Source organism: Stigmatopora argus, chromosome 7 (assembly GCF_051989625.1).
Source record: "Stigmatopora argus isolate UIUO_Sarg chromosome 7, RoL_Sarg_1.0, whole genome shotgun sequence".
In the NCBI taxonomy this organism is placed as follows: Eukaryota; Metazoa; Chordata; class Actinopteri; order Syngnathiformes; family Syngnathidae; genus Stigmatopora; species Stigmatopora argus.
The window spans coordinates 4,685,023-4,710,674 of NC_135393.1; the positions used below are offsets into that span (position 1 = coordinate 4,685,023).

Sequence of the window (25,652 nt, forward strand, 5' to 3'; positions counted from 1 at the left end):
AAAAGTCTGATGCTCTACCATTTTAGCTACCCAGGCCCTTCATTTAATTATTCTGCCTTTTTCACAAAATTTGAAAGTGCCCCAACCACTTCATCAAATTCCAGTAAGACTGATGTTGAAAATGACAATGTCATGCCTGAACAGGGACTTGAACCCTGGACCCTCAGATCAAAAGTCTGATGCTCTACCATCTGAGCTACCCAGGCCCTTCTTTAAATTATTCTGCCTTTTTCACAAAGTTTGAAAGTGCCCCAACCACTTCATCAAATTCCAGTAAGACTGATGTTGAAAATGACATGGTCATGCCTGAACAGGGACTTGAACCGTGGACCCTCAGATTAAAAGTCTGATGCTCTACCATCTGAGCCACCCAGGCCCTTCATGGAGATATTTCTGCCTTTTTCCCAAAATTTGAAAGTGCCCCAACCACTTCATCAAATTCCAGTAAGACTGACATTGAAAATGACATGGTCATGCCTGAACAGGGACTTGAACCCGGAACCCTCAGATTAAAAGTCGGATGCTCTACCATCTGAGCTACCCAGGCCCTTCATTAAATATTTCTGTCTTTTTCACAAAGTTTGAAAGTGCCCCAACCACTTCATCAAATTCCAGTAAGACTGATGTTGAAAATGACATGGTCATGCCTGAACAGGGACTTGAACCCTGGACCCTCAGATTAAAAGTCTGATGCTCTACCATCTGAGCTACCTAGGCCCTTCACTTAATTATTCTGCCTTTTTCACAAAGTTTGAAAGTGCCCCAACCACTTCATCAAATTCCAGTAAGACTGATGTTGAAAATGACATGGTCATGCCTGAACAGGGACTTGAACCCTGGACCTTCAGATTAAAAGTCTGATGCTCTACCATCTGAGCTACCCAGGCCTTTCATGGAGATATTTCTGCCTTTTTCCCAAAATTTGAAAGTGCCCCAACCACTTCATCAAATTCCAGTAAGACTGACGTTGAAAATGACATGGTCATGCCTGAACAGGGACTGAACCCTGGACCCTCAGATTAAAAGTCTGATGCTCTACCATCTGAGCTACCCAGGCCCTTCATTTAATAATTCTGCCTTTTTCACAAAGTTTGAAAGTGCCCCAACCACTTCATCAAATTCCAGTAAGCCTGATGTTGAAAATGACATGGTCATGCCTGAACAGGGACTTGAACCCTGGACCCTCAAATTAAAAGTCTGATGCTCTACCATCTGAGCTACCCAGGCCTTTCATGGAGATATTTCTGCCTTTTTCCCAAAATTTGAAAGTGCCCCAACCACTTCATCAAATTCCAGTAAGACTGACGTTGAAAATGACATGGTCATGCCTGAACAGGGACTTGAACCCTGGACCCTCAGATTAAAAGTCTGATGCTCTACCATCTGAGCTACCCAGGCCCTTCATTAAATAATTCTGCCTTTTTCACAAAGTTTGAAAGTGCCCCAACCACTTCATCAAATTCCAGTAAGCCTGATGTTGAAAATGACATGGTCATGCCTGAACAGGGACTTGGACCCTCAGATTAAAAGTCTGATGCTCTACCATCTGAGCCACCCAGGCCCTTCATGGAGATATTGCTGTCTTTTTCACAAAGTTTGAAAGTGCCCAGACCACGTCATCAAATTCCAGTAAGACTGATGTTGAAAATGACATGGTCATGCCTGAACAGGGACTTGAACCCTGGACCCTCAGATTAAAAGCCTGATGCTCTACCATCTGAGCTACCCAGGCCCTGGATTAAATATTTCTGTCTTTTTCACAAAGTTTGAAAGTGCCCAGACCACGTCATCAAATTCCAGTAAGACAGATGTTGAAAATGAAATGGTCACACCTGAATAGGGACTTGAACCTCGGACCCTCAAATTAAAAGTCTGATTCTCTACCATCTGAGGTACCCAGGCCCTTCATGGAGATATTTCTGCCTTTTTCCCAAAATTTGAAAGTGCCCCAACCACTTCATCATATCCAGTAAGACTGACATTGAAAATGACATGGTCATGCCTGAACAGGGACTTGAACCCTGGACCCTCAGAATAAAAGTCTGATGCTCTACGATCTGAGCTACCCAGGCCCTTCATTAAATAATTCTGCCTTTTTCACAAAGTTTGAAAGTGCCCCAACCACTTCATCAAATTCCAGTAAGACTGATGTTGAAAATGACATGATCATGCCTGAACAGGGACTTGAACCCTGGACCCTCAGATTAAAAGTCTGATGCTCTACCATCTGAGCTACCCAGGCCCTTAATTTAATTATTCTGCCTTTTTCACAAAGTTTGAAAGTGCCCCAACCACTTCATCAAATTCCAGTAAGACTGATGTTGAAAATGACATGGTCATGCCTGAACAGGGACTTGAACCCTGGACCCTCAGATTAAAAGTCAGATGCTCTACCATCTGAGCCACCCAGGCCCTTCATGGAGATATTTCTGCCTTTTTCCCAAAATTTGAAAGTGCCCCAACCACTTCATCAAATTCCAGTAAGACTGACATTGAAAATGACATGGTCATGCCTGAACAGGGACTTGAACCCTGGACCCTCAGATTAAAAGTCTGATGCTCTACCATCGGAGCTACCCAGGCCCTTCATTAAATAATTCTGCCTTTTTCACAAAGTTTGAAAGTGCCCCAACCACTTCATCAAATTCCAGCAAGACTGATGTTGAAAATGACATGGTCATGCCTGAACAGGGACTTGAACCCTGGACCCTCAGATTAAAAGTCTGATGCTCTACCATTTTAGCTACCCAGGCCCTTCATTTAATTATTCTGCCTTTTTCACAAAATTTGAAAGTGCCCCAACCACTTCATCAAATTCCAGTAAGACTGATGTTGAAAATGACAATGTCATGCCTGAACAGGGACTTGAACCCTGGACCCTCAGATCAAAAGTCTGATGCTCTACCATCTGAGCTACCCAGGCCCTTCTTTAAATTATTCTGCCTTTTTCACAAAGTTTGAAAGTGCCCCAACCACTTCATCAAATTCCAGTAAGACTGATGTTGAAAATGACATGGTCATGCCTGAACAGGGACTTGAACCGTGGACCCTCAGATTAAAAGTCTGATGCTCTACCATCTGAGCCACCCAGGCCCTTCATGGAGATATTTCTGCCTTTTTCCCAAAATTTGAAAGTGCCCCAACCACTTCATCAAATTCCCGTAAGACTGATGTTGAAAATGACATGGTCATGCCTGAACAGGGACTTGAACCCTGGACCCTCAGATTAAAAGTCTGATGTTCTACCATCTGAGCTACCCAGGCCCATCATTAATTATTTCTGCCTTTTTCACAAGGTTTTAAAGTTCCCCAACCACGTCATCAAATTCCAGTAAGACAGGTTCAAAATGAAATGGTCACACCTGAATAGGGACTTGAATCTTGGACCCTCAAATTAAAAGTCTGATGCTCTACCATCTGAGCTACCCAGGCCCTTCATTAAATTATTCTGCCTTTTTCACAAAGTTTGAAAGTGCCCCAACCACTTCATCAAATTCCCGTAAGACTGATGTTGAAAATGACATGGTCATGCCTGAACAGGGACTTGAACCCTGGACCCTCAGATTAAAAGTCTGATGTTCTACCATCTGAGCTACCCAGGCCCATCATTAATTATTTCTGCCTTTTTCACAAGGTTTTAAAGTTCCCCAACCACGTCATCAAATTCCAGTAAGACAGGTTCAAAATGAAATGGTCACACCTGAATAGGGACTTGAATCTTGGACCCTCAAATTAAAAGTCTGATGCTCTACCATCTGAGCTACCCAGGCCCTTCATTAAATTATTCTGCCTTTTTCACAAAGTTTGAAAGTGCCCCAACCACTTCATCAAATTCCAGTAAGACTGATGTTGAAAATGACATGGTCATGCCTGAACAGGGACTTGAACCCTGGACCCTCAGATTAAAAGTCTGATGCTCTACCATCTGAGCTACCCAGGCCCTTCATTTAATTATTCTGCCTTTTTCACAAAGTTTGAAAGTGCCCCAACCACTTCATCAAATTCCAGTAAGACTGATGTTTAAAATGACATGGTCATGCCTGAACAGGGACTTGAACCCTGGACCCTCAGATTAAAAGTCTGATGCTCAACCATCTGAGCTACCCAGGCCCTTCATTAAATTATTCTGCCTTTTTCACAAAGTTTGAAAGTGCCCCAACCACTTCATCAAATTCCAGTAAGACTGATGTTGAAAATGACATGGTCATGCCTGAACAGGGACTTGAACCCTGGACCCTCAAATTAAAAGCCTGATGCTCTACCATCTGAGCTACCCAGGCCCTTCATGGAGATATTTCTGCCTTTTCCCAAAATTTGAAAGTGCCCCAACCAATTCATCAAATTCCAGTAAGACTGATGTTGAAAATGACATGGTCATGCCTGAACAGGGACTTGAACCCTGGACCCTCAGATTAAAAGTCTGATGCTCTACCATCTGAGCTACCCAGGCCCTTCATTAAATTATTCTGCCTTTTTCACAAAGTTTGAAAGTGCCCCAACAACTTCATCAAATTCCAGTAAGACTGATGTTCAAAATGAAATGGTCACACCTGAATAAGGACTTGAACCTTGGACCCTCAAATTAAAAGTCTGATGCTCTACCATCTGAGCTACCCAGGCCCTTCATGGAGATATTTCTGCCTTTTTCCCAAAATTTGAAAGTGCCCCAACCACTTCATCAAATTCCAGTTAGACAGATGTTGAAAATGAAATGGTCACACCTGAATAGGGACTTAAACCTTGGACCCTCAAATTAAAAGTCTGATGCTCTACCATCTGAGCTACCCCGGGCCTTCATTAAATGTTTCTGTCTTTTTCACAAAGTTTGAAAGTGCCCCAACCACTTCATCAAATTCCAGTAAGACTGATGTTGAAAATGACATGGTCATGCCTGAACAGGGACTTGAACCCTGGACCCTCAGATTAAAAGTCTGATCCTCTACCATCTGAGCCAACCATGCCCTTCATTAAATATTTCTGCCTTTTTCCCAAAATTTGAAAGTGCCCCAACCACTTCATCAAATTCCAGTTAGACAGATGTTGAAAATGAAATGGTCACACCTGAATAGGGACTTAAACCTTGGACCCTCAAATTAAAAGTCTGATGCTCTACCATCTGAGCTACCCAGGCCCTTCATTAAATATTTCTGTCTTTTTCACAAAGTTTGAAAGTGCCCCAACCACTTCATCAAATTCCAGTAAGACTGATGTTGAAAATGACATGGTCATGCCTGAACAGGGACTTGAACCCTGGACCCTCAGATTAAAAGTCTGATGCTCTACCATCTGAGCCACCCAGGCCCTTCATTAAAGGTTGCTGTCTTTTTCACAAAGTTTGAAAGTGCCCAGACCACTTCATCAAATTCCAGTAAGACTGATGTTGAAAATGACATGGTCATGCCTGAACAGGGACTTGAACCCTGGACCCTAAGATTAAAAGTCTGATGCTCTACCATCTGAGCTACCAAGGCCCTTCATTTATTATTTCTGTCTTTTTCACAAAGTTTGAAAGTGCCCAGACCACGTCATCAAATTCCAGTAAGACAGATGTTCAAAATGAAATGGTCACACGTGAATAGGGACTTGAACCTTGGACCCTCAAATTAAAAGTCTGATGCTCTACCATCTGAGCTACCCCGGCCCTTCATGGAGATATTTCTGCCTTTTTCCCAAAATTTGAAAGTGCCCCAACCACTTCATCAAATTCCAGTTAGACAGATGTTGAAAATGAAATGGTCACACCTGAATAGGGACTTAAACCTTGGACCCTCAAATTAAAAGTCTGATGCTCTACCATCTGAGCTACCCCGGGCCCTTCATTAAATATTTCTGTCTTTTTCACAAAGTTTGAAAGTGCCCCAACCACTTCATCAAATTCCAGTTAGACAGATGTTGAAACTGAAATGGTCACACCTGAATAGGGACTTGAACCTTGGAGCCTGAAATTAAAAGTCTGATGCTCTACCATCTGAGCTACCCAGGCCCTTCATTAAATAGTTCTGTCTTTTTCACAAAGTTTGAAAGTGCCCCAACCACTTCATCAAATTCCAGTAAGACTGATGTTGAAAATGACATGGTCATGTCTGAACAGGGACTTAAACCTTGGACCCTCAAATTAAAAGTCTGATGCTCTACCATCTGAGCTACCCCGGGCCCTTCATGGAGATATTTCTGCCTTTTTCCCAAAATTTGAAAGTGCCCCAACCACTTCATCAAATTCCAGTAAGACTGACATTGAAAATGACATGGTCACACCTGAATAGGGACTTGAACCTTGGAGCCTGAAATTAAAAGTCTGATGCTCTACCATCTGAGCTACCCAGGCCCTTCATTAAATATTTCTGTCTTTTTCACAAAGTTTGAAAGTGCCCCAACCACTTCATCAAATTCCAGTAAGACTGATGTTGAAAATGACATGGTCATGCCTGAACAGGGACTTGAACCCTGGACCCTCAGATTAAAAGTCTGATGCTCTACCATCTGAGCCACCCAGGCCCTTCATTAAAGGTTGCTGTCTTTTTCACAAAGTTTGAAAGTGCCCAGACCACTTCATCAAATTCCAGTAAGACTGATGTTGAAAATGACATGGTCATGCCTGAACAGGGACTTGAACCCTGGACCCTAAGATTAAAAGTCTGATGCTCTACCATCTGAGCTACCAAGGCCCTTCATTAATTATTTCTGTCTTTTTCACAAAGTTTGAAAGTGCCCAGACCACGTCATCAAATTCCAGTAAGACTGATGTTGAAAATGACATGGTCATGCCTGAACAGGGACTTGAACCGTGGACCCTCAGATTAAAAGTCTGATGCTCTACCATCTGAGCCACCCAGGCCCTTCATGGAGATATTTCTGCCTTTTTCCCAAAATTTGAAAGTGCCCCAACCACTTCATCAAATTCCCGTAAGACTGATGTTGAAAATGACATGGTCATGCCTGAACAGGGACTTGAACCCTGGACCCTCAGATTAAAAGTCTGATGCTCTACCATCTGAGCTACCCAGGCCCATCATTAATTATTTCTGCCTTTTTCACAAGGTTTTAAAGTTCCCCAACCACGTCATCAAATTCCAGTAAGACAGATGTTCAAAATGAAATGGTCACACCTGAATAGGGACTTGAATCTTGGACCCTCAAATTAAAAGTCTGATGCTCTACCATCTGAGCTACCCAGGCCCTTCATTAAATTATTCTGCCTTTTTCACAAAGTTTGAAAGTGCCCCAACCACTTCATCAAATTCCAGTAAGACTGATGTTGAAAATGACATGGTCATGCCTGAACAGGGACTTGAACCCTGGACCCTCAGATTAAAAGTCTGATGCTCTACCATCTGAGCTACCCAGGTCCTTTATTAAATAATTCTGCCTTTTTCACAAAGTTTGAAAGTGCCCCAACCACTTCATCAAATTCCAGTAAGACTGATGTTGAAAATGACATGGTCATGCCTGAACAGGGACTTGAACCCTGGACCCTCAGATTAAAAGTCTGATGCTCTACCATCTGAGCTACCCAGGCCCTTCATTTAATTATTCTGCCTTTTTCACAAAGTTTGAAAGTGCCCCAACCACTTCATCAAATTCCAGTAAGACTGATGTTTAAAATGACATGGTCATGCCTGAACAGGGACTTGAACCCTGGACCCTCAGATTAAAAGTCTGATGCTCAACCATCTGAGCTACCCAGGCCCTTCATTAAATTATTCTGCCTTTTTCACAAAGTTTGAAAGTGCCCCAACCACTTCATCAAATTCCAGTAAGACTGATGTTGAAAATGACATGGTCATGCCTGAACAGGGACTTGAACCCTGGACCCTCAAATTAAAAGCCTGATGCTCTACCATCTGAGCTACCCAGGCCCTTCATGGAGATATTTCTGCCTTTTCCCAAAATTTGAAAGTGCCCCAACCAATTCATCAAATTCCAGTAAGACTGATGTTGAAAATGACATGGTCATGCCTGAACAGGGACTTGAACCCTGGACCCTCAGATTAAAAGTCTGATGCTCTACCATCTGAGCTACCCAGGCCCTTCATTAAATTATTCTGCCTTTTTCACAAAGTTTGAAAGTGCCCCAACAACTTCATCAAATTCCAGTAAGACTGATGTTCAAAATGAAATGGTCACACCTGAATAAGGACTTGAACCTTGGACCCTCAAATTAAAAGTCTGATGCTCTACCATCTGAGCTACCCAGGCCCTTCATGGAGATATTTCTGCCTTTTTCCCAAAATTTGAAAGTGCCCCAACCACTTCATCAAATTCCAGTTAGACAGATGTTGAAAATGAAATGGTCACACCTGAATAGGGACTTAAACCTTGGACCCTCAAATTAAAAGTCTGATGCTCTACCATCTGAGCTACCCCGGGCCTTCATTAAATGTTTCTGTCTTTTTCACAAAGTTTGAAAGTGCCCCAACCACTTCATCAAATTCCAGTAAGACTGATGTTGAAAATGACATGGTCATGCCTGAACAGGGACTTGAACCCTGGACCCTCAGATTAAAAGTCTGATCCTCTACCATCTGAGCCAACCATGCCCTTCATTAAATATTTCTGCCTTTTTCCCAAAATTTGAAAGTGCCCCAACCACTTCATCAAATTCCAGTTAGACAGATGTTGAAAATGAAATGGTCACACCTGAATAGGGACTTAAACCTTGGACCCTCAAATTAAAAGTCTGATGCTCTACCATCTGAGCTACCCCGGGCCCTTCATTAAATATTTCTGTCTTTTTCACAAAGTTTGAAAGTGCCCCAACCACTTCATCAAATTCCAGTTAGACAGATGTTGAAAATGAAATGGTCACACCTGAATAGGGACTTGAACCTTGGAGCCTGAAATTAAAAGTCTGATGCTCTACCATCTGAGCTACCCAGGCCCTTCATTAAATATTTCTGTCTTTTTCACAAAGTTTGAAAGTGCCCCAACCACTTCATCAAATTCCAGTAAGACTGATGTTGAAAATGACATGGTCATGCCTGAACAGGGACTTGAACCCTGGACCCTCAGATTAAAAGTCTGATGCTCTACCATCTGAGCCACCCAGGCCCTTCATTAAAGGTTGCTGTCTTTTTCACAAAGTTTGAAAGTGCCCAGACCACTTCATCAAATTCCAGTAAGACTGATGTTGAAAATGACATGGTCATGCCTGAACAGGGACTTGAACCCTGGACCCTAAGATTAAAAGTCTGATGCTCTACCATCTGAGCTACCAAGGCCCTTCATTAACTATTTCTGTCTTTTTCACAAAGTTTGAAAGTGCCCAGACCACGTCATCAAATTCCAGTAAGACAGATGTTCAAAATGAAATGGTCACACGTGAATAGGGACTTGAACCTTGGACCCTCAAATTAAAAGTCTGATGCTCTACCATCTGAGCTACCCCGGCCCTTCATGGAGATATTTCTGCCTTTTTCCCAAAATTTGAAAGTGCCCCAACCACTTCATCAAATTCCAGTTAGACAGATGTTGAAAATGAAATGGTCACACCTGAATAGGGACTTAAACCTTGGACCCTCAAATTAAAAGTCTGATGCTCTACCATCTGAGCTACCCCGGGCCCTTCATTAAATATTTCTGTCTTTTTCACAAAGTTTGAAAGTGCCCCAACCACTTCATCAAATTCCAGTTAGACAGATGTTGAAACTGAAATGGTCACACCTGAATAGGGACTTGAACCTTGGAGCCTGAAATTAAAAGTCTGATGCTCTACCATCTGAGCTACCCAGGCCCTTCATTAAATAGTTCTGTCTTTTTCACAAAGTTTGAAAGTGCCCCAACCACTTCATCAAATTCCAGTAAGACTGATGTTGAAAATGACATGGTCATGTCTGAACAGGGACTTGAACCTTGGACCCTCAAATTAAAAGTCTGATGCTCTACCATCTGAGCTACCCAGGCCCTTCATGGAGATATTTCTGCCTTTTTCCCAAAATTTGAAAGTGCCCCAACCACTTCATCAAATTCCAGTAAGACTGATGTTGAAAATGACATGGTCATGCCTGAACAGGGACTTGAACCCTGGACCCTCAGATTAAAAGTCTGATGCTCTACCATCTGAGCTACCCAGGCCCTTCATTAATTATTTCTGTCTTTTTCACAAAGTTTGAAATTGCCCCAACCACTTCATCAAATTCCAGTAAGACAGATGTTCAAAATGAAATGGTCACACCTGAATAGGGACTTGAACCTTGGACCCTCAAATTAAAACTCTGATGCTCTACCATCTGAGCTAGCCAGGGCCTTCATGGAGATATTTCTGCCTTTTTCCCAAAATTTGAAAGTGCCCCAACCACTTCATCAAATTCCAGTAAGACTGATGTTGAATATGACATGGTCATGCCTGAACAGGGACTTGAACCCTGGACCCTCAGATTAAAAGTCTGATGCTCTTCCATCTGAGCAACCCAGGCCCTTCATTAAATATTTCTGTCTTTTTCACAAAGTTTGAAAGTGCCCCAACCACTTCATCAAATTCCAGTAAGACAGATGTTCAAAATGAAATGGTCACACCTGAATAGGGACTTGAACCTTGGACCTTCAAATTAAAAGTCTGATTCTCTACCATCTGAGCTACCCAGGCCCTTCATTAAATATTTCAGTTTTTTTCACAAAGTTTGAAAGTGCCCCAACCACTTCATCAAATTCCAGTTAGACAGATGTTGAAAATGAAATGGTCACACCTGAATAGGGAGTTGAACCTTGGACCCTCAATTTAAAAGTCTGATGCTCTACCATCTGAGCTACACAGGCCCTTCATGGAGATATTTCTGCCTTTTTCCCAAAATTTGAAAATGCCCCAACCAATTCATCAAATTCCAGTAAGACTGATGTTGAAAATGACATGGTCATGCCTGAACAGGGACTTGAACCCTGGACCCTCAAATTAAAAGTCTGAAGCTCTACCATCTGAGCTACCCAGGCCCTTCATTAAATAATTCTGTCTTTTTCACAAAGTTTGAAAGTGCCCCAACCACTTCATCAAATTCCAGTATAACAGATGTTTAAAATGAAATGGTCACACCTGAAAAGGGACTTGAACCTTGGACCCTCAAATTAAAAGTCTGATGGTCTACCATCTGAGCTACCCAGGCCCTTCATTAAATATTTCTGTCTCTTTCACAAAGTTTGAAAGTGCCCCAACCACTTCATCAAATTCCAGTAAGACAGATGTTGAAAATGAAATGGTCACACCTGAATAGGGACTTGAACCTTGGACCCTCAAATTAAAAGTCTGATGCCCTACCATCTGAGCTACCCAGGCCCTTCATGGTGACATTTCTGCCTTTTTCCCAAAATTTGAAAGTGCCCCAAACACTTCATCAAATTCCAGTAAGACTGATGTTGAAAATGACATGGTCATGCCTGAACAGGGACTTGAACCCTGGACCCTCAGATTAAAAGTCTGATGCTCTACTATCTGAGCTACCCAGGCCCTTCATTAAATAATTCTGCCTTTTTCACAAAGTTTGAAAGTGCCCCAACCACTTCATCAAATTCCAGTAAGACAGATGTTGAAAATGAAATGGTCACACCTGAATAGGGACTTGAACCTTGGACCCTCAAATTAAAAGTCTGATGCTCTACCATCCGACCTACCCAGAAATGCTCACAGAGACTTTACATCGCCAAAAGTTCATGCCCTTGAAACAAAACAACTTCCGGTTCACGTAAATCCAGGAAAATGACTTAAATCTCGTAATATTACGACTTTTTTCCTCCCAATATTACTTCAACCACCTAACATTACGAGATGAGCTGTTTTCTCACACACACTTAACGTCGACAAAAGTTGAAACCCGGAAAATCAAAGAGCTTCCAGTTTACTTTACATAAAAATAATCAACAAAATGACTTTAATCTCATGATGTTATTGAGATTTCTCTCTTGGATTATTACGATGTATGACTTCTTGTAATTTTCCACGGCACACCTGAGCATTGCTCACGGCACACTGGTTGGGAAACACAGGCCTAATGGTTATGTACAGGGGTGGGCAAACTATTCCACAAAGGGCCGCATGGGTGCAAGTTTTCATTCCAACCCATAAAGAGGAGACGTTTTCACCAATCTAGTGTCCTACAAGTGCAATCAGTGGATTGCAGTCAGGTGCTTCTTGTTTTCTACCGAAATCTCATTGGTCAAAGTGTCTGGGCAGGATTGGTTGGAACAAAAACCTGCACCCACAGCTGCCCTCGAGGACCGGTTTGCCCACCCCTGGTCTAGTGCGTCATTCTCAGTTCTGGGCTCGAGGGTTCGATCCCAGGTGGGTCAACACTGCGTGGAGTTTGCATCTTCTCCCTAGCCTTGTGTGGGTTTTCTCTGGTTACTTCAGTTTCCTTCCACATCCCCAAAACATGCATGGTTGGCTGGTTGAACACTCTAAATGGACCCTAGGTATGTATGAGCATGTATGGCGATTGACTGGCCACCAATTAAGGGTGTTCTCCGCCTGGTGCCCATTGTTGGCTGAGATAGGGTCCAGTACTCCCTGCAACCCTTTATGAGAATAAGTGTTTCAGAAAATGAGTTAATAAATGACTAATTGTTTACGATAAAACGTGTTAAAGAATGCATATTTAATTTCACTTGGCGTTCCAAGCAACGCAGAACCAATGCCACTGTTTGCCACATGCTTCCCAGGACAACCAATTATGCTGCCAGCCCAAGGTCTAAATTGAAAGCAACTTTTTTAAAAGCAGAATAGCATGGCAGGAAATAAAAATGTTCAAAAACTAGAGAAGTTTCTACCTTTAAAACCTGCCACATAACCCCCATCTTGACGCTGTGTTAAGTTAATAGAGATTTTACTTTTCAGGGAACGTTAAAGGAGAAAACTGTGGAAAACCTGGAGAAGTATGTTGTGAAAGATGTAAGTAGTTTGTATTCATGCAGGCTGGTGTTCTCAAGTATATTTGAATCTGTGTGGAGGCTTATTTGTAAAGTTTACCCTTCTATGGGCTTCTCCATTCCCAACAGGGAAAGTTGCCTCTCCTCCTCAGCCGGATGAATGAAGTTGCCAAGGTGTTTTTGGCTACCAACAGTGACTACAAGTACACTGCTGTAAGAAAGACCATTAATATTCAGGCCATCAGCCACTCTAGCTTCTTTCTTGCTCCAAGGCAACAATGTATTCAGCAGTCATAATTAGCCTAATTTACTGCAGAGAAATGATGGTAACTTTATACTGGAATGAAAAAAAAGTCTGATTTGTTTTACTAAAAAAAAACTCTGATTAGTTTTACTAAGCAACTTGCATTTCTGGCCAAGTGGCGCTGATGGTTTTTAAAATTAAGTGTACCTCGAGATACGAGCTTAATTCGTTTCCCGGGACTAAGCTCGTATGTTGATTTTCTCGTAACTCAAACGAACGTTTCCCATTGAAATGAACTAAAAACAAATTAATTTGTTCTAATCCTCTGAAAAAACACCAAAAACAGGATATTGGAATGTAAAAAATGTTATATTTGTTCTATTTCGCCATCTATTAACAAAGTAACACATAACTAGTGGTTTAATATTACTAAAATCTGTTTAATAGTACTCAAATTATACGGATTTCGAAGGGGGGGGGAGAAAGAGAGATGGACAGAGAGAAGGGAGGCAGGAGGGGGATCTTTTTTCACCTCGATATGCTCGTAACAACATAAACAAATTTAAATGAACTTGGATTACGATGCAGACACACTCAAAAACAAGTTTAATCAAACCTAACATTAAACTTAATTCTAATTTTGTTTGACATTTTGATACCTTTCTTCTCCCGGGTTGGCTCTTTTTGCCCCTCCTCCACACTGACTTTCAGTCAATATCGAGGGTTGTTTGAGTTTGTATTCCCTTCAAAAGATTCCCAAAATGATGCACACAAATGTCCTCACAATAGGATAACGCACGACCACTTGCCAACGAGAAGTAGTATATACGCCATTCGCACTGACTAACGGGAAAAAAAACAGTGAAAAAATGCAACGCTCCGCCCAGTGCTCGCAGAGACATTACAAAGAGGGAGGGAGTTGCTACCAGAGACATTACACGAGGGAGTTGCGGGGAGAGAGACAGTGCCCATGATGTTCTTATGAGCAGCATCTCGTGTCCGCTGTCTGCTCGTATATCAAAATTTGTCCCATATCTCAAGATAAATATTTGCCCAAAATTTTACTCAGATCTCGAATTGCTCGTATGTCGGGCCACTCGTATGTCGAGGTACCACTGTATTTGGTTTTAGCCACAACTCAATAATCTGCACAACTGAAACAAGGAAATATTAGGTTAATTATATTCTGCATATCATCAACTAAGCACTACATTGATCTCAATAAAAATAAACAAAACACTGAATTGATCTCAGTCATTTTATGTTTTGACCACTGATCTTCATACATATTTTTTGGGAAACAAATCTGTTGACATGATTTTAAAATCTTTGTCATTGATATTGTTTGTTCACAGAAAATCATGACCTACCTGTTTGACCTCCCACATGGTCCAAAGGTAAAATTCTCTCCTATGTGCTGCCACTCTAAAGTTGATCCATAGAATATACAAATGAAAGCAGATGTTCACATACAGTATTTAAAAAGAAACCCATTTTCTACCTTTGTGTTGTGAAGATTGAAATTGTACTGTTGACATTGACATTTTATGTGGTATTTATGTCTACATCAGCCTGGTACTTCACACCGACCATGGCAGTCTTACTTTGACCTCATCCTAGTAGATGCCAGAAAGCCGCTGTTCTTCGCTGAAGGGACGGTCCTACGACAAGTGGACACGGTAGGAGATAAGAAGCTTGTTTTCTATGGCATAGAAATCTAATCTGACTGAACTACAAGATTGACATAACTCTTGACCGTGAACAATGCAAACAGTACTATCATTGGTTATTCTTACCAATAAGCATAGCATGTTCTGATCCTGCAGTATTTGTGAAAACCTTTACAAAAAAAACACAGCAAGTGAGTAAATTTGAATGGCTGTAATTGTGGGAAGCTTTGTGACATGTTGTCGAAATCTTATTTAGTTCATGTATTTCATCACCTACCTCAGACCACATGTCGACTCAAGATTGGCACCTACACAGGGCCCCTGCAGCATGGAATCGTCTACTCCGGAGGTAAGACTTTTGCCATTTACAATCGCCGAATAAGAGCTTCCCGTGTGACGTCACGACACGTTTCACCATAGGTTCCTCAGACATTGTGTGCGACTTGCTCGGGGCCAAAGGCAAGGATATTGTGTACATTGGAGACCATATCTTTGGGGATATACTCAAGTCCAAGAAACGCCAAGGCTGGAGGACCTTCCTTGTTATTCCCGAACTAGCCCAGGAGCTGCACGTTTGGACTGACAAGAGTTGTGAGGCTCCTATATTACCAACATTTCTTCTCACATTGCCGCGCAATCATGTACAAAAAGAGTGTAGCTGATCATGTTTTTCCTTGACAGCTTTGTTTGAGGAACTGCAAGGTCTGGACATTTTCTTAGCAGAACTCTACAAGTAAGAATTTGAACAACTGATTCCCTCGCTCTCCATTATCCGTGTCTCTATAGTTAGCTTCTCAGGTCAAAAGTGTAAAGTCTAATGGAACGGGCTGAAGCCCTGCTTTGCTAATGTTATTTATAGCCAGGTATCAGGCTCTTTGGCAAACTGATATCCCACCACCGACCGTAATCATCTCTGGTCATTCTCTCGCAGACATCTGGACAGCAGCAGCAACGAAAGGCCTGATATCAGCACTATCCAGAGAAGAGTCAAGGTACGGATTTAATCTCCTCAGTTTTACAACAACAAAAATGCACAGGACTGTCATCACGCCGTCACATGTACAGTATGTTTGTTGAGCCTGATTTAGCTTTGTTCTGGTGGCACCCCACCTCAAGTTTGTCTAACTGATTAGTCTCAGTGAGTAGATACCGGAGTCTCACTATTAATGAATAACCACCCAGATGCTAAAATGGAGGCCATAAAGGAGTCCTCGGATTACGACTGAGTTCCTTCCTCACGTGAACACACTTTTGTCGGGATTTGGATTTTTTTTAGGCTTGTGGCAGACAACATTTGGGTCTAAATCCTGCGCTCTCAAGCTCTACTTTTACATTTAGTCATTCTTTTTCAGAAAGTCACTCATGACATGGACATGTGCTACGGCATGATGGGCAGCCTTTTCCGCAGCGGCTCCAGGCAGACTCTGTTCGCCTCCCAAGTGATGCGCTACGCAGATCTCTACGCTGCTTCCTTCATCAATCTGTTGTATTATCCATTTAGCTACCTATTTAGAGCTGCACACGTGCTTGTGAGTACAAAAGAACGATAACAAAGTTGTCTAAATTTGGGATGCATTGTAATTAAAGCTGGGCGATAAAATGACAATGTGAAATAATTTTGTCAATGATATTAAAAACTTTCGATAAAAATTCGATAATTTTAAACTGCAATTACACCACCCAACCAGAATGCAAAAGGATAATAACACAGCCAAAATGAGTGATTATGAGATGCATGACAACACAGATTCGATCCAATAAATGTCTAAATGCTCAGAATATTAATTTTTCAGCAAAAAATATTCTTCGATTTCCTTCAAGCATTCATTCGTTTCCCAGCCTTAACAGTAACTTTATCAGTATATATTTATAGCTTTTACTACACTAAAAGTTTTACAGATTCATGCATTCATATTCCGAACTGCATATCTTCACGCGGGTCGTGGGGGTGCTGCAGCCTATGTCAACTAACTATGGGCACCAGGCGGGGAACACCCTTAATTGGTGGCCAGCCAATCGCCAAGTATGCTCACACTCAATTTGGAGTGTTCAATCTTCCTACCATCCATGTTTTTGGGATGTGGGAGAAAACCGGAGTACCCGGAAAAAATCTACACAAGCAACATGCAAACTCCACACAGTGAGGACCCTCCTGGAATCGAACCCTCGACCCCAGAACTGTGAGGCCGACACGCTAAACATTAGTCCAGCGCGCCGCCAATTTTAAAGTCCTGTTTATTATTCAAGAAATTATGATTTTTTTTTTTACCCATCAAAGAAACAGTACAATAGATTATTTGAATCACTGTTTGTTAGTTTCAGCTTTTGTTGATTTTCGTCCGCAGATGCCCCACGAGTCGACGGTGGAACACGCACACGTGGACATTGACGCCGAGTCGCCAATGGCCACACGCAACCGCAACCACTGTAGCGACTGCAAAGAACTGGAATGCAAACGCAGCCAGCTCACTCGCTCATTCAGTGAGATTAAGCCTCCCAACCTGTTCCCTCAAACCCCGCAGGAGATCACCCACTGCCATGATGAAGATGATGATGAGGAGGAAGAGGAAGAAGAGGAGGAATGAAAATCTCCTTTTAGCCATTTAGATTTTGTTCTAGTTTGAGGCCAAATGGAAAATCCCTCACTGTATGTGTGTCAGTGAGAAACAAGACAAGAGTGCATGTGTGTGTTTGTGTGTCAATGCGTAACATTTTAGAATTAAGTGTGACAGACCAGCACACAGATAGGATTGCGTGACCATTACATGACTTCACGCATGACAGCTTATATAAAAATAAAGATTATTTTTCGAATTGATTCAATTTAAATTTTAAGTTGTCTTCAGTCAATTGAAGACACTCCCTCACTGAGGTTTAGTGGCCTTTACAGGCCATATTGTAGGAAAAAGTGGCTTGAAGCACAGCATGGTAGTAAACTCAACGCCATGACATTCACGTCATTCTATTGGCGTGTCAGTCAGATGCATCGTATTGACTTTTTAATTTTGTATTTTAACGCAAAATGGGAACCGTGTGATTTGTGTTTTTTGCCATCTTGTTTCTGCGGCCCACACATATGAGAAGCTAAAAAGAGAAAATGCCCTGCAGTTTATCTGTGAAATGGTTACTAAGCAACAGTATGACATGCTGATAGTTGCCATGAAAAGAATGAAGTGGCGGTTTTGTAAATAGCTGTCATGTGTTTGCGTTTATTTTTTTGACAGCTCGATGAAGCGTGAAGTTTAGACTCCATATGCAAAAGGGCATGCAAAGCATTCTGAGATTTCTAAAGCTGACAGTAGTGATGCTGAGCCCAAACTTTAAATTGAAGATCTTGTCTCCTTTCTTTTTGTTGACATTGTAGCTATTCAGACGCGCAAACGTTCACTAACACGCCACGGCAGAATCGTAAACAGCTACCTTTTCTTCATCTTTATTTATTCTTACAGTTTGTGCTTGTTTTGTTTTTCCAATCAGAAGATTTGAAATTTAAGATCTGTCTTTAACATTATATGAAAGTAGAGTAAAAGCAAATGTGGCAGTTGCATAACATAGATTTATGCTCGTGAAAAGAAAAAAGCTCGCTAATTTTTTTAAGTGTATTTTGACTGCTAGCATTTTAAGACTGTGTTCACTGTGGTTTATGCATCAAAACAAAAAAAACATGAATAACATTAAAATCTATAACAAAATGCTAGTTCTAAGCAACGAATTTGGGGTTATTTTTCTAATTGAGTGTTTTAAAGACTGTTTACATGATCGTAAATGGAACTTTTTATTAATGCCTTTTGTTCATTTTTAATCACACCATAGACTGGCTAATGGCAATTAGTATAGATGTAGTCCAGTCATGTTGCCATGAATGCATCCTCGTGCATGTTTTCAGTGCTACCATTTTCCAGACCATGGTTGTCTTTCATTTTCTATGAATAGCCTTTTATGTTGATCTTTCCTTATAACCCACATGCACCTGGAGTTTGTACGCTGAAGAAAATGACCTAAAATGTATAATAAAGATAGTTTTTCATAGTTTTGTTCTTACGTTGGGCGGCCCGGCAGATGAGTGGTTAACGCGTCGGCTTCTCGGCTCGGGTCCTGGGTTCAAATCCAGGTTGGTCCACCTGTGAGGAGTTAGCATGTTCCACCTGGGCCCGCGTGGGTTTCCTCCGGGTACTCCGGTTTCCTCCCACATTCCAAAAACATGCATGGTACACTGATTGGACACCCTGAATTGCCCCTGGGTGTGAGTGGCCGTGAATGGTTGTTCGCAGGGTCTCATTCGCTTTGTTCTTTTGTTTCTCTGCGAGGGGCCTAACCTGACTGAGGCCTTGATGAGATGATGAGATTGGCAGCCAAAATCACATTCTTAGCCCATCTAGATTGAAACTGGGTGGCCCTTTTGTGGTCTGAACAGTCACCAAGCATAGAAATCGATTTTCGGGAGACGGATTGAAACCACAAATGTGTATAGTATATGTATATACGTACGTATATGTATGTACTTAATATTTTACATCAACTCACCTTTATTTCAGGCCATATACATATATATAAATATATATATACATATATATAAATATATACACAAATATATATACATACAAATATATACACACATACATATACAGACGCTCCCCTACTTACGAACATTCAACTTACGAACAACGGTACATACGAACATGTCTGCAAATTGCGTTTAAGTCCAAAAATGTTTGCAAGTCCAATTTTGTATTTCACGCCTTTTTCGGAGTAGTACTTCTTTCCGCCGCTAATACCGACGCCTGGCGCTGTGAGAGCTCAGCTCACCCAGCATCTACCTTCTTCTTCGTTGCAATGCGGAAGTGCGTGAATGTATCTCCAGTGTGCAAAGAGCCTTTTTCATTTGTATCATTAAATATCTCATGCATCCAATATTGAATATGGTTGGTAAAAAGCTAAAGGCTTCTATTGAGGGAGTTGCAAGGAAGAGGCAAGCCATTTCATTTGAAACGAGTGGCAATAATAACGAAGCTTGATGCGCGTGAGAGTGGTAAGCGTTTCACGGGCATTGAATCGTTCGACCGTCAGTACCATTTATAAACAGAAAGATCGAGCAGCAGGACCCAAATATTGAACGTTGCACAAAGTTTGCAAATCAATTGAATGATGCCATACAGTGCTACCGCATCATTTATGATGAAAAAAAGAAGAAAACTGTGCAATCGTCATTAGGTCGCTTCTTTTGGCCAGTTTCTAATACATAAATCTCTCTCTCTACAGTACTGTACATATTCTCTCCATTTTATTATTATTTTTTTTCAGTACAAACCAATGCGTGTTACTTATACAAGCCTTAAACATACAAATGCACTTATATAAACCTTCAATATACTTATATCGGCCTTAAACATAAATTATAATACAAAATATAGCACTGAATCAACTTACAAACAAATTCAACTTATGAACAATCGCTCGGAACCAATTGCGTTCGTAAGTAGGGGAGCGTCTGTATATATATATATATATATATATATATATATATATATATATATATATATATATATATATATATATATATATATATATATATATATATATATATATATATATATATATATATATATATATATATATATATATATATATATATATATATATATATACATATATATATATATATATATATATATACATATATATATATATATATACATATATATATATATATATATATATATATATATATATATATCGTATTTTCACGACTATAAGGCGCACTTAAAAGTCTTAAATTTTCTCCAAAAGAAACAGGGTGCCTTATAATCCAGTGTGCTTTATATATGGACCAATACTAAAATTGTTATCACGATAAAATAAAATAAATCAGTCGATAGGGTACACCATCCTCTACAGGTCTCGCAACTACGGTAAGCAGCCTGCGACTTCATTTTCCCCCGTGCGCGATTCATGCTGGGATATGTAGTTCTTTTGTCAATACACCCAGTATGACGGCGAGCACACTCAAGTGCCATCTCTTCTTTCCCCAGTCAGCTCGCCTTCATCCCACTGCAAAAGAAGGCAAGCAACACTAAAGCCACAGGAGAGAAAAAAAGGAAATATTAGACATACCCCTCTGATGACTTTGAAGCCCAGTGGCTTGGTTTGATTTTTCTTTTTGTCCGAGGCAGAAAGGCTAAAAAATAATCAGTCTCTATAACAGGCATCTCCAACTCCAGTCCTCAAGGGCCCCTATTTAGTCTATTTTCCATGTCTTCCAACACACCAAAATCAAATGATTGTGAACAAGCTCCTGGACAGCTTGCTGATGAGTTGATTGAGATGTGGTGGGAGATATGGAAAACATACTGGACAGGGGCCCTCAAGGACCGGAGTTGGAGGCCCCTGCTCTATAACGACAAGTACCAGTGAGGGGATGTTGGTGTCAAAGACTGCCGTTCACCGTGTCACCCTTTCTTTAGGGTTGATTTGGTAACCTTTGGTGGACCCTGAAGAGAAGCAAGATACAAAATGGGTAGGTTTAGTACACATGACATGAAAACAAGAAATTACATAAATAACCTGAAACACTTCGTTCTTACCCCATCCACAACTTCTGTCTTGACTTCTTTGGTCTTCTCGTCGATTTTGACTGCTTTCACCTCCGCCACCATCTCCGTGGATTTAAACATCTACAAAACACCACAGCGTGATTATGTAATTGCTCATTTAACCATTTGGATGGACAAATGACCCACATTCATTTCCCATATTATTTCATCCTGGATGAGGTTTTCAGTCAATCATTTCAAATCCATTCTTTTTTTTAAATAAATATCCCAAAAAGTCATCATTGCGTCTGTTTTCCTCTTCTTACACTGAGGAAAAATTGTTATTTTACCATATGTTTAAACCTGAGTCAAAAATGACCACTGTGCTATTGTTAAATGAATGTCTCATGGGTTTTGTCAAAACTACATTTAAAACTAAAAGTGAAAAGGTCCAAGCCCTTAGGTCTGCCTTTAAGAAAGTCAAGGGAAAACAAGCCCAGGGTGAAGATAATATATATTCTATAAGTGTACTGTTTATTCATTCCACCTCCACTAGATGGCACTTGTCTGGGTGTGTGTTATCCACACAGGTTCTTGCTATTAAAAATCAACACCAAGCCAGTTAGTGTGTTTTCATTCAAAATTTGAATCTATCATAACGGGAAAAACAAGCTAATTTAGCAAAGCCGTGAAGACTGAACGCCGATATTTAATTGTTACATGGGTGGAGAAAACAAACTATTAAAAAATGAAAAAAATAAACACTGACTTAGCTGACAAACAGCTTGTTAGGGCCGCTTTGGCCACATTCTTGATGTTTCCCAACAATCTGCGCTTGGATGTAATGTAATGATTTCTTATTAAACATAAAGAGCTAGAGGTAACGCAATGTAGCCAAATTGTTTGCAAACATTTTGATGTCTCCATCCACGTGGTGCCACATCAAGCCAACAAAGTATGCTCCTGTCAAAAAAGTACGCTTAAAATGAGAACTGGGGCTTCGAAATCCTCAAATGACAACGTACTGAATGTGCCGCATTGTCCTGTAAGGACGTTATCAGGCATTTCTTCGGTAAATCGTCACTTCTGAGCTGCTCTGCAGTCCACTGCCGTACTGACTGCTGGCTCATCCACCATGTTGAAGGTGGGCGGCGGCCATTTGAACTCTGACCTAGTCATGGTCATGAAAAATAGACACAAAAAATAGTTTTCACAATAATGTGTACTAATCTAATACATGTCAATCCAACCATCAACAACTATTTTATGGCTATAAAACCTATACTGCAGCTACAGCTGCGACACATAAAAAGCATAAATAATAATCTCATACAATATTATTCAGGAATATAGCCACATTTTACTCACCAAAAATCATTTTTATTTGAACACAAAATCCATCATCTTTTCTATTGCCATCGAAGGTAATGCTAAAAGTCGAGCCTGTCCTGTCGTATTTCTGGCATAGTATGTTTTTATTCAATTTAGGACTGAAAATGTCTGTTTCCGGTTGGGACAGGCTAGCTTGCTTCGGCGTTGTCCGACCTTTCTTAATGATGTCCAGCTTTTTTTGAAAAAAGCTTTGACAGTAAATCTGCAACCATATACACTTCTTCTCCTCCTTCGGCCATTGTGGGTTGACAAAACTGCTATTAAACCAACAGAACAATATACTATTTGCTTGTGCAACCCGCTACAGATACAGTTTGGTAGCTCTGGCTAGTCCACTCTATCACTAGCCAATCATAGTTTGTGAAAGCGATGAAGTATCCCTACGCCTATGAGAAGGCCTTGGTGTCGCCAACTCGAAATCTGATTGGTTAAAGCAACAGTTTCATCCACGCATGTTTTATGCTGCAGGGCCTGCAGAACTGACTGTGAAGGCCTTCAGGTAGATTTCTAACCCTGGCAACAAATAATGGCTGAAATGTGATTGGTTAAATGCTTAAATATGAAAAGACACATTTGGAAGCAGCATAACCAGTGGCTAAAGCAATGAAAGGAAGCTGACAGACAATTTGGAAATATTTAATAAGTATTCATGGACAAAAGATAGAAGACCTTGCAGGCCCTGACGGTCCACCACTGCGATGACATCATTTTAGTGCCAAATCTATTACGGATGTTAGTATTGGTGCATCACTAGTTAATATTGTGGCCTACATGCCTCCGAAACGTGATACCCATGCATGTGGACACTAGGTCTTTATCTGGTTGTCGTTTTTTAATGACAAAAAAAAACTTTCCTCATGAAGGAATTAACTGGTAATCTTAATAATAGGAAGAAATTAAATATAATTAGTCAATAGATTTTCTGTGATATCCATCCAAACTTTCAAGTAGGTATGGATGCCAGCCTGGTGAAGTGTTGTGGGCACGTCTCATTTCTCCATTACATAAAACAATTTCCATTGCATTTTAAACGTCACTTATCCAGATCTGGGCCACAAAGTGCTGATTCGTCCGTCATGTTTGAAATTGGGGAGAAGGATACATCCGGTTATCCCTACACATCCGAATGGTTTTCAAATTCAAACAAATCAAAAGTTGGTTTGCAAATGAATTTACTGCCGGTCTTTCTGTCTTGTTAGATTTTAAACAAGAAACTTTTTTTAAAGAGTAACATTTATCAGGAATGTAGATTTGTTGTGCAAACTTTGTTAGGAGGGTTTTCCAAGACAGGCAAGGAATATTCATTCATTTTCTGAACCGCTTATCCTCACAAGGCTCACGGGTGGTGCTGGAGCCTATCCCAGCTAACTACGGGCACTAGGCGGGGACATCCTGAATCGGTGGCCAGCCAATCACAGGGCACAAGGAGACTTACAACCTTTCATGCTCACACACAATTTAGTTTTCAACCAGCCTCCCCTGCATGTTTTTGGGATGTCGGAGGAAACCGGAAAATCCAGAGAAAACCCACACAAGGCCAGGTAGAACATACAAACGCCACACAGTGAGGACCGACCTGGGATCGAACCCTCGACCCTAGATATGTAAGGCTGACGTGCAAAACCCCTCGCCCAATGGGCCACCAGGTTGGACAAATGAATTGGAAGAAGAAAAAAATCTCTATATGACAATAAACTATATATATATGAAATTGAAGAATAAAACAGTATCAAACATAAATCTTTTAATGGCAGCCACAGTTGTGAAACAGCAGAACTAAAGAATTATTAAACAAGGATTATAATCTGTATTGTGATGGCCGCCACAACACTCTTCTCACATTCACTGTTGTCAAAAAATAGAAAAGCCTTGATGAACTTGAATCAGGCTTAGTTGTGGAATGTCGTGTAGCAAAAAAACCGACAAATGAAACTACAGCGTGGATAAGGAATGTCATGTGTCATCCGTGGACATATTTAATGTTGAGGTTTCTTCTTGTGACGTTGATAATGCTCAACAAGTTAGATGAGGTCATTAATACTGTGCAATAGTCAAGCTTGATTAAATGTAAAGTTGGCAAAAACAAAAACACTCCTTTTCAGATTGAACTGGCTGGCGAATGCGCGCCCACCTTCCCTCAACACATCCACACTCCCACTCGGATGTACAACAGATTTGACTGTGATCTCACAACCGTGAGAGGCCTCTAATTAGACATGAAGGGAATTTTGCACGTGAATGTGGGTTTTAGCATCTTTCAAATGCCAACATTCAAATACATACAGAGCATACATACAAATATAGCTGTCAATTTACAATAGTCATTCTTTTTAATTATTAATAATCATCTCTTAAATAAAGTTCTCTTCATTGCACATTGTTAAAAATACACAAGGTTATGATTTTTTTCCTTAAAGGCAATAGTGTGATTTTTCTAAGGTGAAAAAAGCCCAATTTTGAATACACAATAGTAAAAATAAGACAATCTGTAATATACATACTATAGCTGTAAAAGACCTTCACCCCCTCATATACACAAATGGATATTTAGCTCCATATATGTAGCATGTCCTTTCTGATGTGACTTAGTGAATGCTTTATTGACACTGTCACATATCGTATTGCTACGCAAAAACACACACACACGCACACACATGCACGCACGCATGCACGCACACACACACACACAAACATATATATATATCTTTATATATACATACAATACTATAAAATAAATAAATACAGGAAACATTCTTGGTTTCTGATGAAATAGGTTCTCTCAAAGTGGTTTTTGGTGCAGTCTTTGCAAAACCATTACTTTCCGAAGTCCATGTTGATGGGATCAAATTTCCGCCGAGTTTCCCTGAAAGATGCTAAAGGTGGGATTTGTTTGGGAAAGAGCGTGAATGTCCAGTTTGTAAAAAAAATGGGGGTTGGCGGGGGACCAAGGTCTTTGGCCTGAGTGGA

General features: G+C 40.7%; 1 protein-coding gene and 33 non-coding genes across 38 annotated transcripts in view; 1 reads left to right on the forward strand and 33 right to left on the reverse strand.

Annotated features, from left to right (window-relative positions):
• Positions 1 to 17,961, forward strand: part of nt5c2b (5'-nucleotidase, cytosolic IIb) — a 47,804-nt gene extending 29,843 nt beyond the window's left edge. For 3 of the 5 annotated variants that reach the window (XM_077604866.1, XM_077604867.1, XM_077604870.1), the window contains 10 exons: positions 12,818 to 12,871; positions 12,979 to 13,062; positions 14,449 to 14,490; positions 14,665 to 14,772; positions 15,046 to 15,112; positions 15,184 to 15,354; positions 15,445 to 15,496; positions 15,695 to 15,755; positions 16,116 to 16,292; positions 17,109 to 17,961. In XM_077604866.1, the coding sequence (XP_077460992.1) occupies positions 12,818 to 12,871; positions 12,979 to 13,062; positions 14,449 to 14,490; positions 14,665 to 14,772; positions 15,046 to 15,112; positions 15,184 to 15,354; positions 15,445 to 15,496; positions 15,695 to 15,755; positions 16,116 to 16,292; positions 17,109 to 17,348 (1,056 nt within the window). In that variant the 3' untranslated portion in view covers positions 17,349 to 17,961. Of the gene's footprint in view, positions 1 to 10,067; positions 12,397 to 12,817; positions 12,872 to 12,978; positions 13,063 to 14,448; positions 14,491 to 14,664; positions 14,773 to 15,045; positions 15,113 to 15,183; positions 15,355 to 15,444; positions 15,497 to 15,694; positions 15,756 to 16,115; positions 16,293 to 17,108 lie in introns of those variants that run through there. The other 2 variants (XM_077604869.1, XM_077604868.1) reach the window with 2 other exon arrangements.
• On the reverse strand, positions 134 to 206 carry trnak-uuu (transfer RNA lysine (anticodon UUU)). Its single transcript has one exon. It is a non-coding gene; the product is annotated as a tRNA-Lys (tRNA).
• trnak-uuu (transfer RNA lysine (anticodon UUU)) lies at positions 304 to 376 on the reverse strand. The gene has a single exon. It is a non-coding gene; the product is annotated as a tRNA-Lys (tRNA).
• On the reverse strand, positions 645 to 717 carry trnak-uuu (transfer RNA lysine (anticodon UUU)). The gene has a single exon. It is a non-coding gene; the product is annotated as a tRNA-Lys (tRNA).
• trnak-uuu (transfer RNA lysine (anticodon UUU)) lies at positions 815 to 887 on the reverse strand. Its single transcript has one exon. It is a non-coding gene; the product is annotated as a tRNA-Lys (tRNA).
• Positions 1,155 to 1,227, reverse strand: trnak-uuu (transfer RNA lysine (anticodon UUU)). Its single transcript has one exon. It is a non-coding gene; the product is annotated as a tRNA-Lys (tRNA).
• Positions 1,326 to 1,398, reverse strand: trnak-uuu (transfer RNA lysine (anticodon UUU)). Its single transcript has one exon. It is a non-coding gene; the product is annotated as a tRNA-Lys (tRNA).
• Positions 1,660 to 1,732, reverse strand: trnak-uuu (transfer RNA lysine (anticodon UUU)). Its single transcript has one exon. It is a non-coding gene; the product is annotated as a tRNA-Lys (tRNA).
• Positions 2,000 to 2,072, reverse strand: trnak-uuu (transfer RNA lysine (anticodon UUU)). The gene has a single exon. It is a non-coding gene; the product is annotated as a tRNA-Lys (tRNA).
• trnak-uuu (transfer RNA lysine (anticodon UUU)) lies at positions 2,170 to 2,242 on the reverse strand. The gene has a single exon. It is a non-coding gene; the product is annotated as a tRNA-Lys (tRNA).
• trnak-uuu (transfer RNA lysine (anticodon UUU)) lies at positions 2,340 to 2,412 on the reverse strand. The gene has a single exon. It is a non-coding gene; the product is annotated as a tRNA-Lys (tRNA).
• Positions 2,511 to 2,583, reverse strand: trnak-uuu (transfer RNA lysine (anticodon UUU)). Its single transcript has one exon. It is a non-coding gene; the product is annotated as a tRNA-Lys (tRNA).
• Positions 2,851 to 2,923, reverse strand: trnak-uuu (transfer RNA lysine (anticodon UUU)). The gene has a single exon. It is a non-coding gene; the product is annotated as a tRNA-Lys (tRNA).
• Positions 3,021 to 3,093, reverse strand: trnak-uuu (transfer RNA lysine (anticodon UUU)). Its single transcript has one exon. It is a non-coding gene; the product is annotated as a tRNA-Lys (tRNA).
• trnak-uuu (transfer RNA lysine (anticodon UUU)) lies at positions 3,192 to 3,264 on the reverse strand. Its single transcript has one exon. It is a non-coding gene; the product is annotated as a tRNA-Lys (tRNA).
• trnak-uuu (transfer RNA lysine (anticodon UUU)) lies at positions 3,530 to 3,602 on the reverse strand. Its single transcript has one exon. It is a non-coding gene; the product is annotated as a tRNA-Lys (tRNA).
• On the reverse strand, positions 3,868 to 3,940 carry trnak-uuu (transfer RNA lysine (anticodon UUU)). Its single transcript has one exon. It is a non-coding gene; the product is annotated as a tRNA-Lys (tRNA).
• trnak-uuu (transfer RNA lysine (anticodon UUU)) lies at positions 4,038 to 4,110 on the reverse strand. Its single transcript has one exon. It is a non-coding gene; the product is annotated as a tRNA-Lys (tRNA).
• trnak-uuu (transfer RNA lysine (anticodon UUU)) lies at positions 4,208 to 4,280 on the reverse strand. Its single transcript has one exon. It is a non-coding gene; the product is annotated as a tRNA-Lys (tRNA).
• Positions 4,378 to 4,450, reverse strand: trnak-uuu (transfer RNA lysine (anticodon UUU)). The gene has a single exon. It is a non-coding gene; the product is annotated as a tRNA-Lys (tRNA).
• On the reverse strand, positions 5,229 to 5,301 carry trnak-uuu (transfer RNA lysine (anticodon UUU)). The gene has a single exon. It is a non-coding gene; the product is annotated as a tRNA-Lys (tRNA).
• trnak-uuu (transfer RNA lysine (anticodon UUU)) lies at positions 6,423 to 6,495 on the reverse strand. The gene has a single exon. It is a non-coding gene; the product is annotated as a tRNA-Lys (tRNA).
• On the reverse strand, positions 6,763 to 6,835 carry trnak-uuu (transfer RNA lysine (anticodon UUU)). The gene has a single exon. It is a non-coding gene; the product is annotated as a tRNA-Lys (tRNA).
• trnak-uuu (transfer RNA lysine (anticodon UUU)) lies at positions 6,934 to 7,006 on the reverse strand. Its single transcript has one exon. It is a non-coding gene; the product is annotated as a tRNA-Lys (tRNA).
• On the reverse strand, positions 7,274 to 7,346 carry trnak-uuu (transfer RNA lysine (anticodon UUU)). The gene has a single exon. It is a non-coding gene; the product is annotated as a tRNA-Lys (tRNA).
• trnak-uuu (transfer RNA lysine (anticodon UUU)) lies at positions 7,444 to 7,516 on the reverse strand. Its single transcript has one exon. It is a non-coding gene; the product is annotated as a tRNA-Lys (tRNA).
• trnak-uuu (transfer RNA lysine (anticodon UUU)) lies at positions 7,614 to 7,686 on the reverse strand. The gene has a single exon. It is a non-coding gene; the product is annotated as a tRNA-Lys (tRNA).
• Positions 7,784 to 7,856, reverse strand: trnak-uuu (transfer RNA lysine (anticodon UUU)). The gene has a single exon. It is a non-coding gene; the product is annotated as a tRNA-Lys (tRNA).
• trnak-uuu (transfer RNA lysine (anticodon UUU)) lies at positions 7,954 to 8,026 on the reverse strand. The gene has a single exon. It is a non-coding gene; the product is annotated as a tRNA-Lys (tRNA).
• Positions 8,976 to 9,048, reverse strand: trnak-uuu (transfer RNA lysine (anticodon UUU)). Its single transcript has one exon. It is a non-coding gene; the product is annotated as a tRNA-Lys (tRNA).
• trnak-uuu (transfer RNA lysine (anticodon UUU)) lies at positions 9,999 to 10,071 on the reverse strand. The gene has a single exon. It is a non-coding gene; the product is annotated as a tRNA-Lys (tRNA).
• On the reverse strand, positions 10,340 to 10,412 carry trnak-uuu (transfer RNA lysine (anticodon UUU)). The gene has a single exon. It is a non-coding gene; the product is annotated as a tRNA-Lys (tRNA).
• trnak-uuu (transfer RNA lysine (anticodon UUU)) lies at positions 10,851 to 10,923 on the reverse strand. The gene has a single exon. It is a non-coding gene; the product is annotated as a tRNA-Lys (tRNA).
• trnak-uuu (transfer RNA lysine (anticodon UUU)) lies at positions 11,362 to 11,434 on the reverse strand. Its single transcript has one exon. It is a non-coding gene; the product is annotated as a tRNA-Lys (tRNA).
• Positions 17,962 to 25,652: the final 7,691 nt, after the last annotated feature.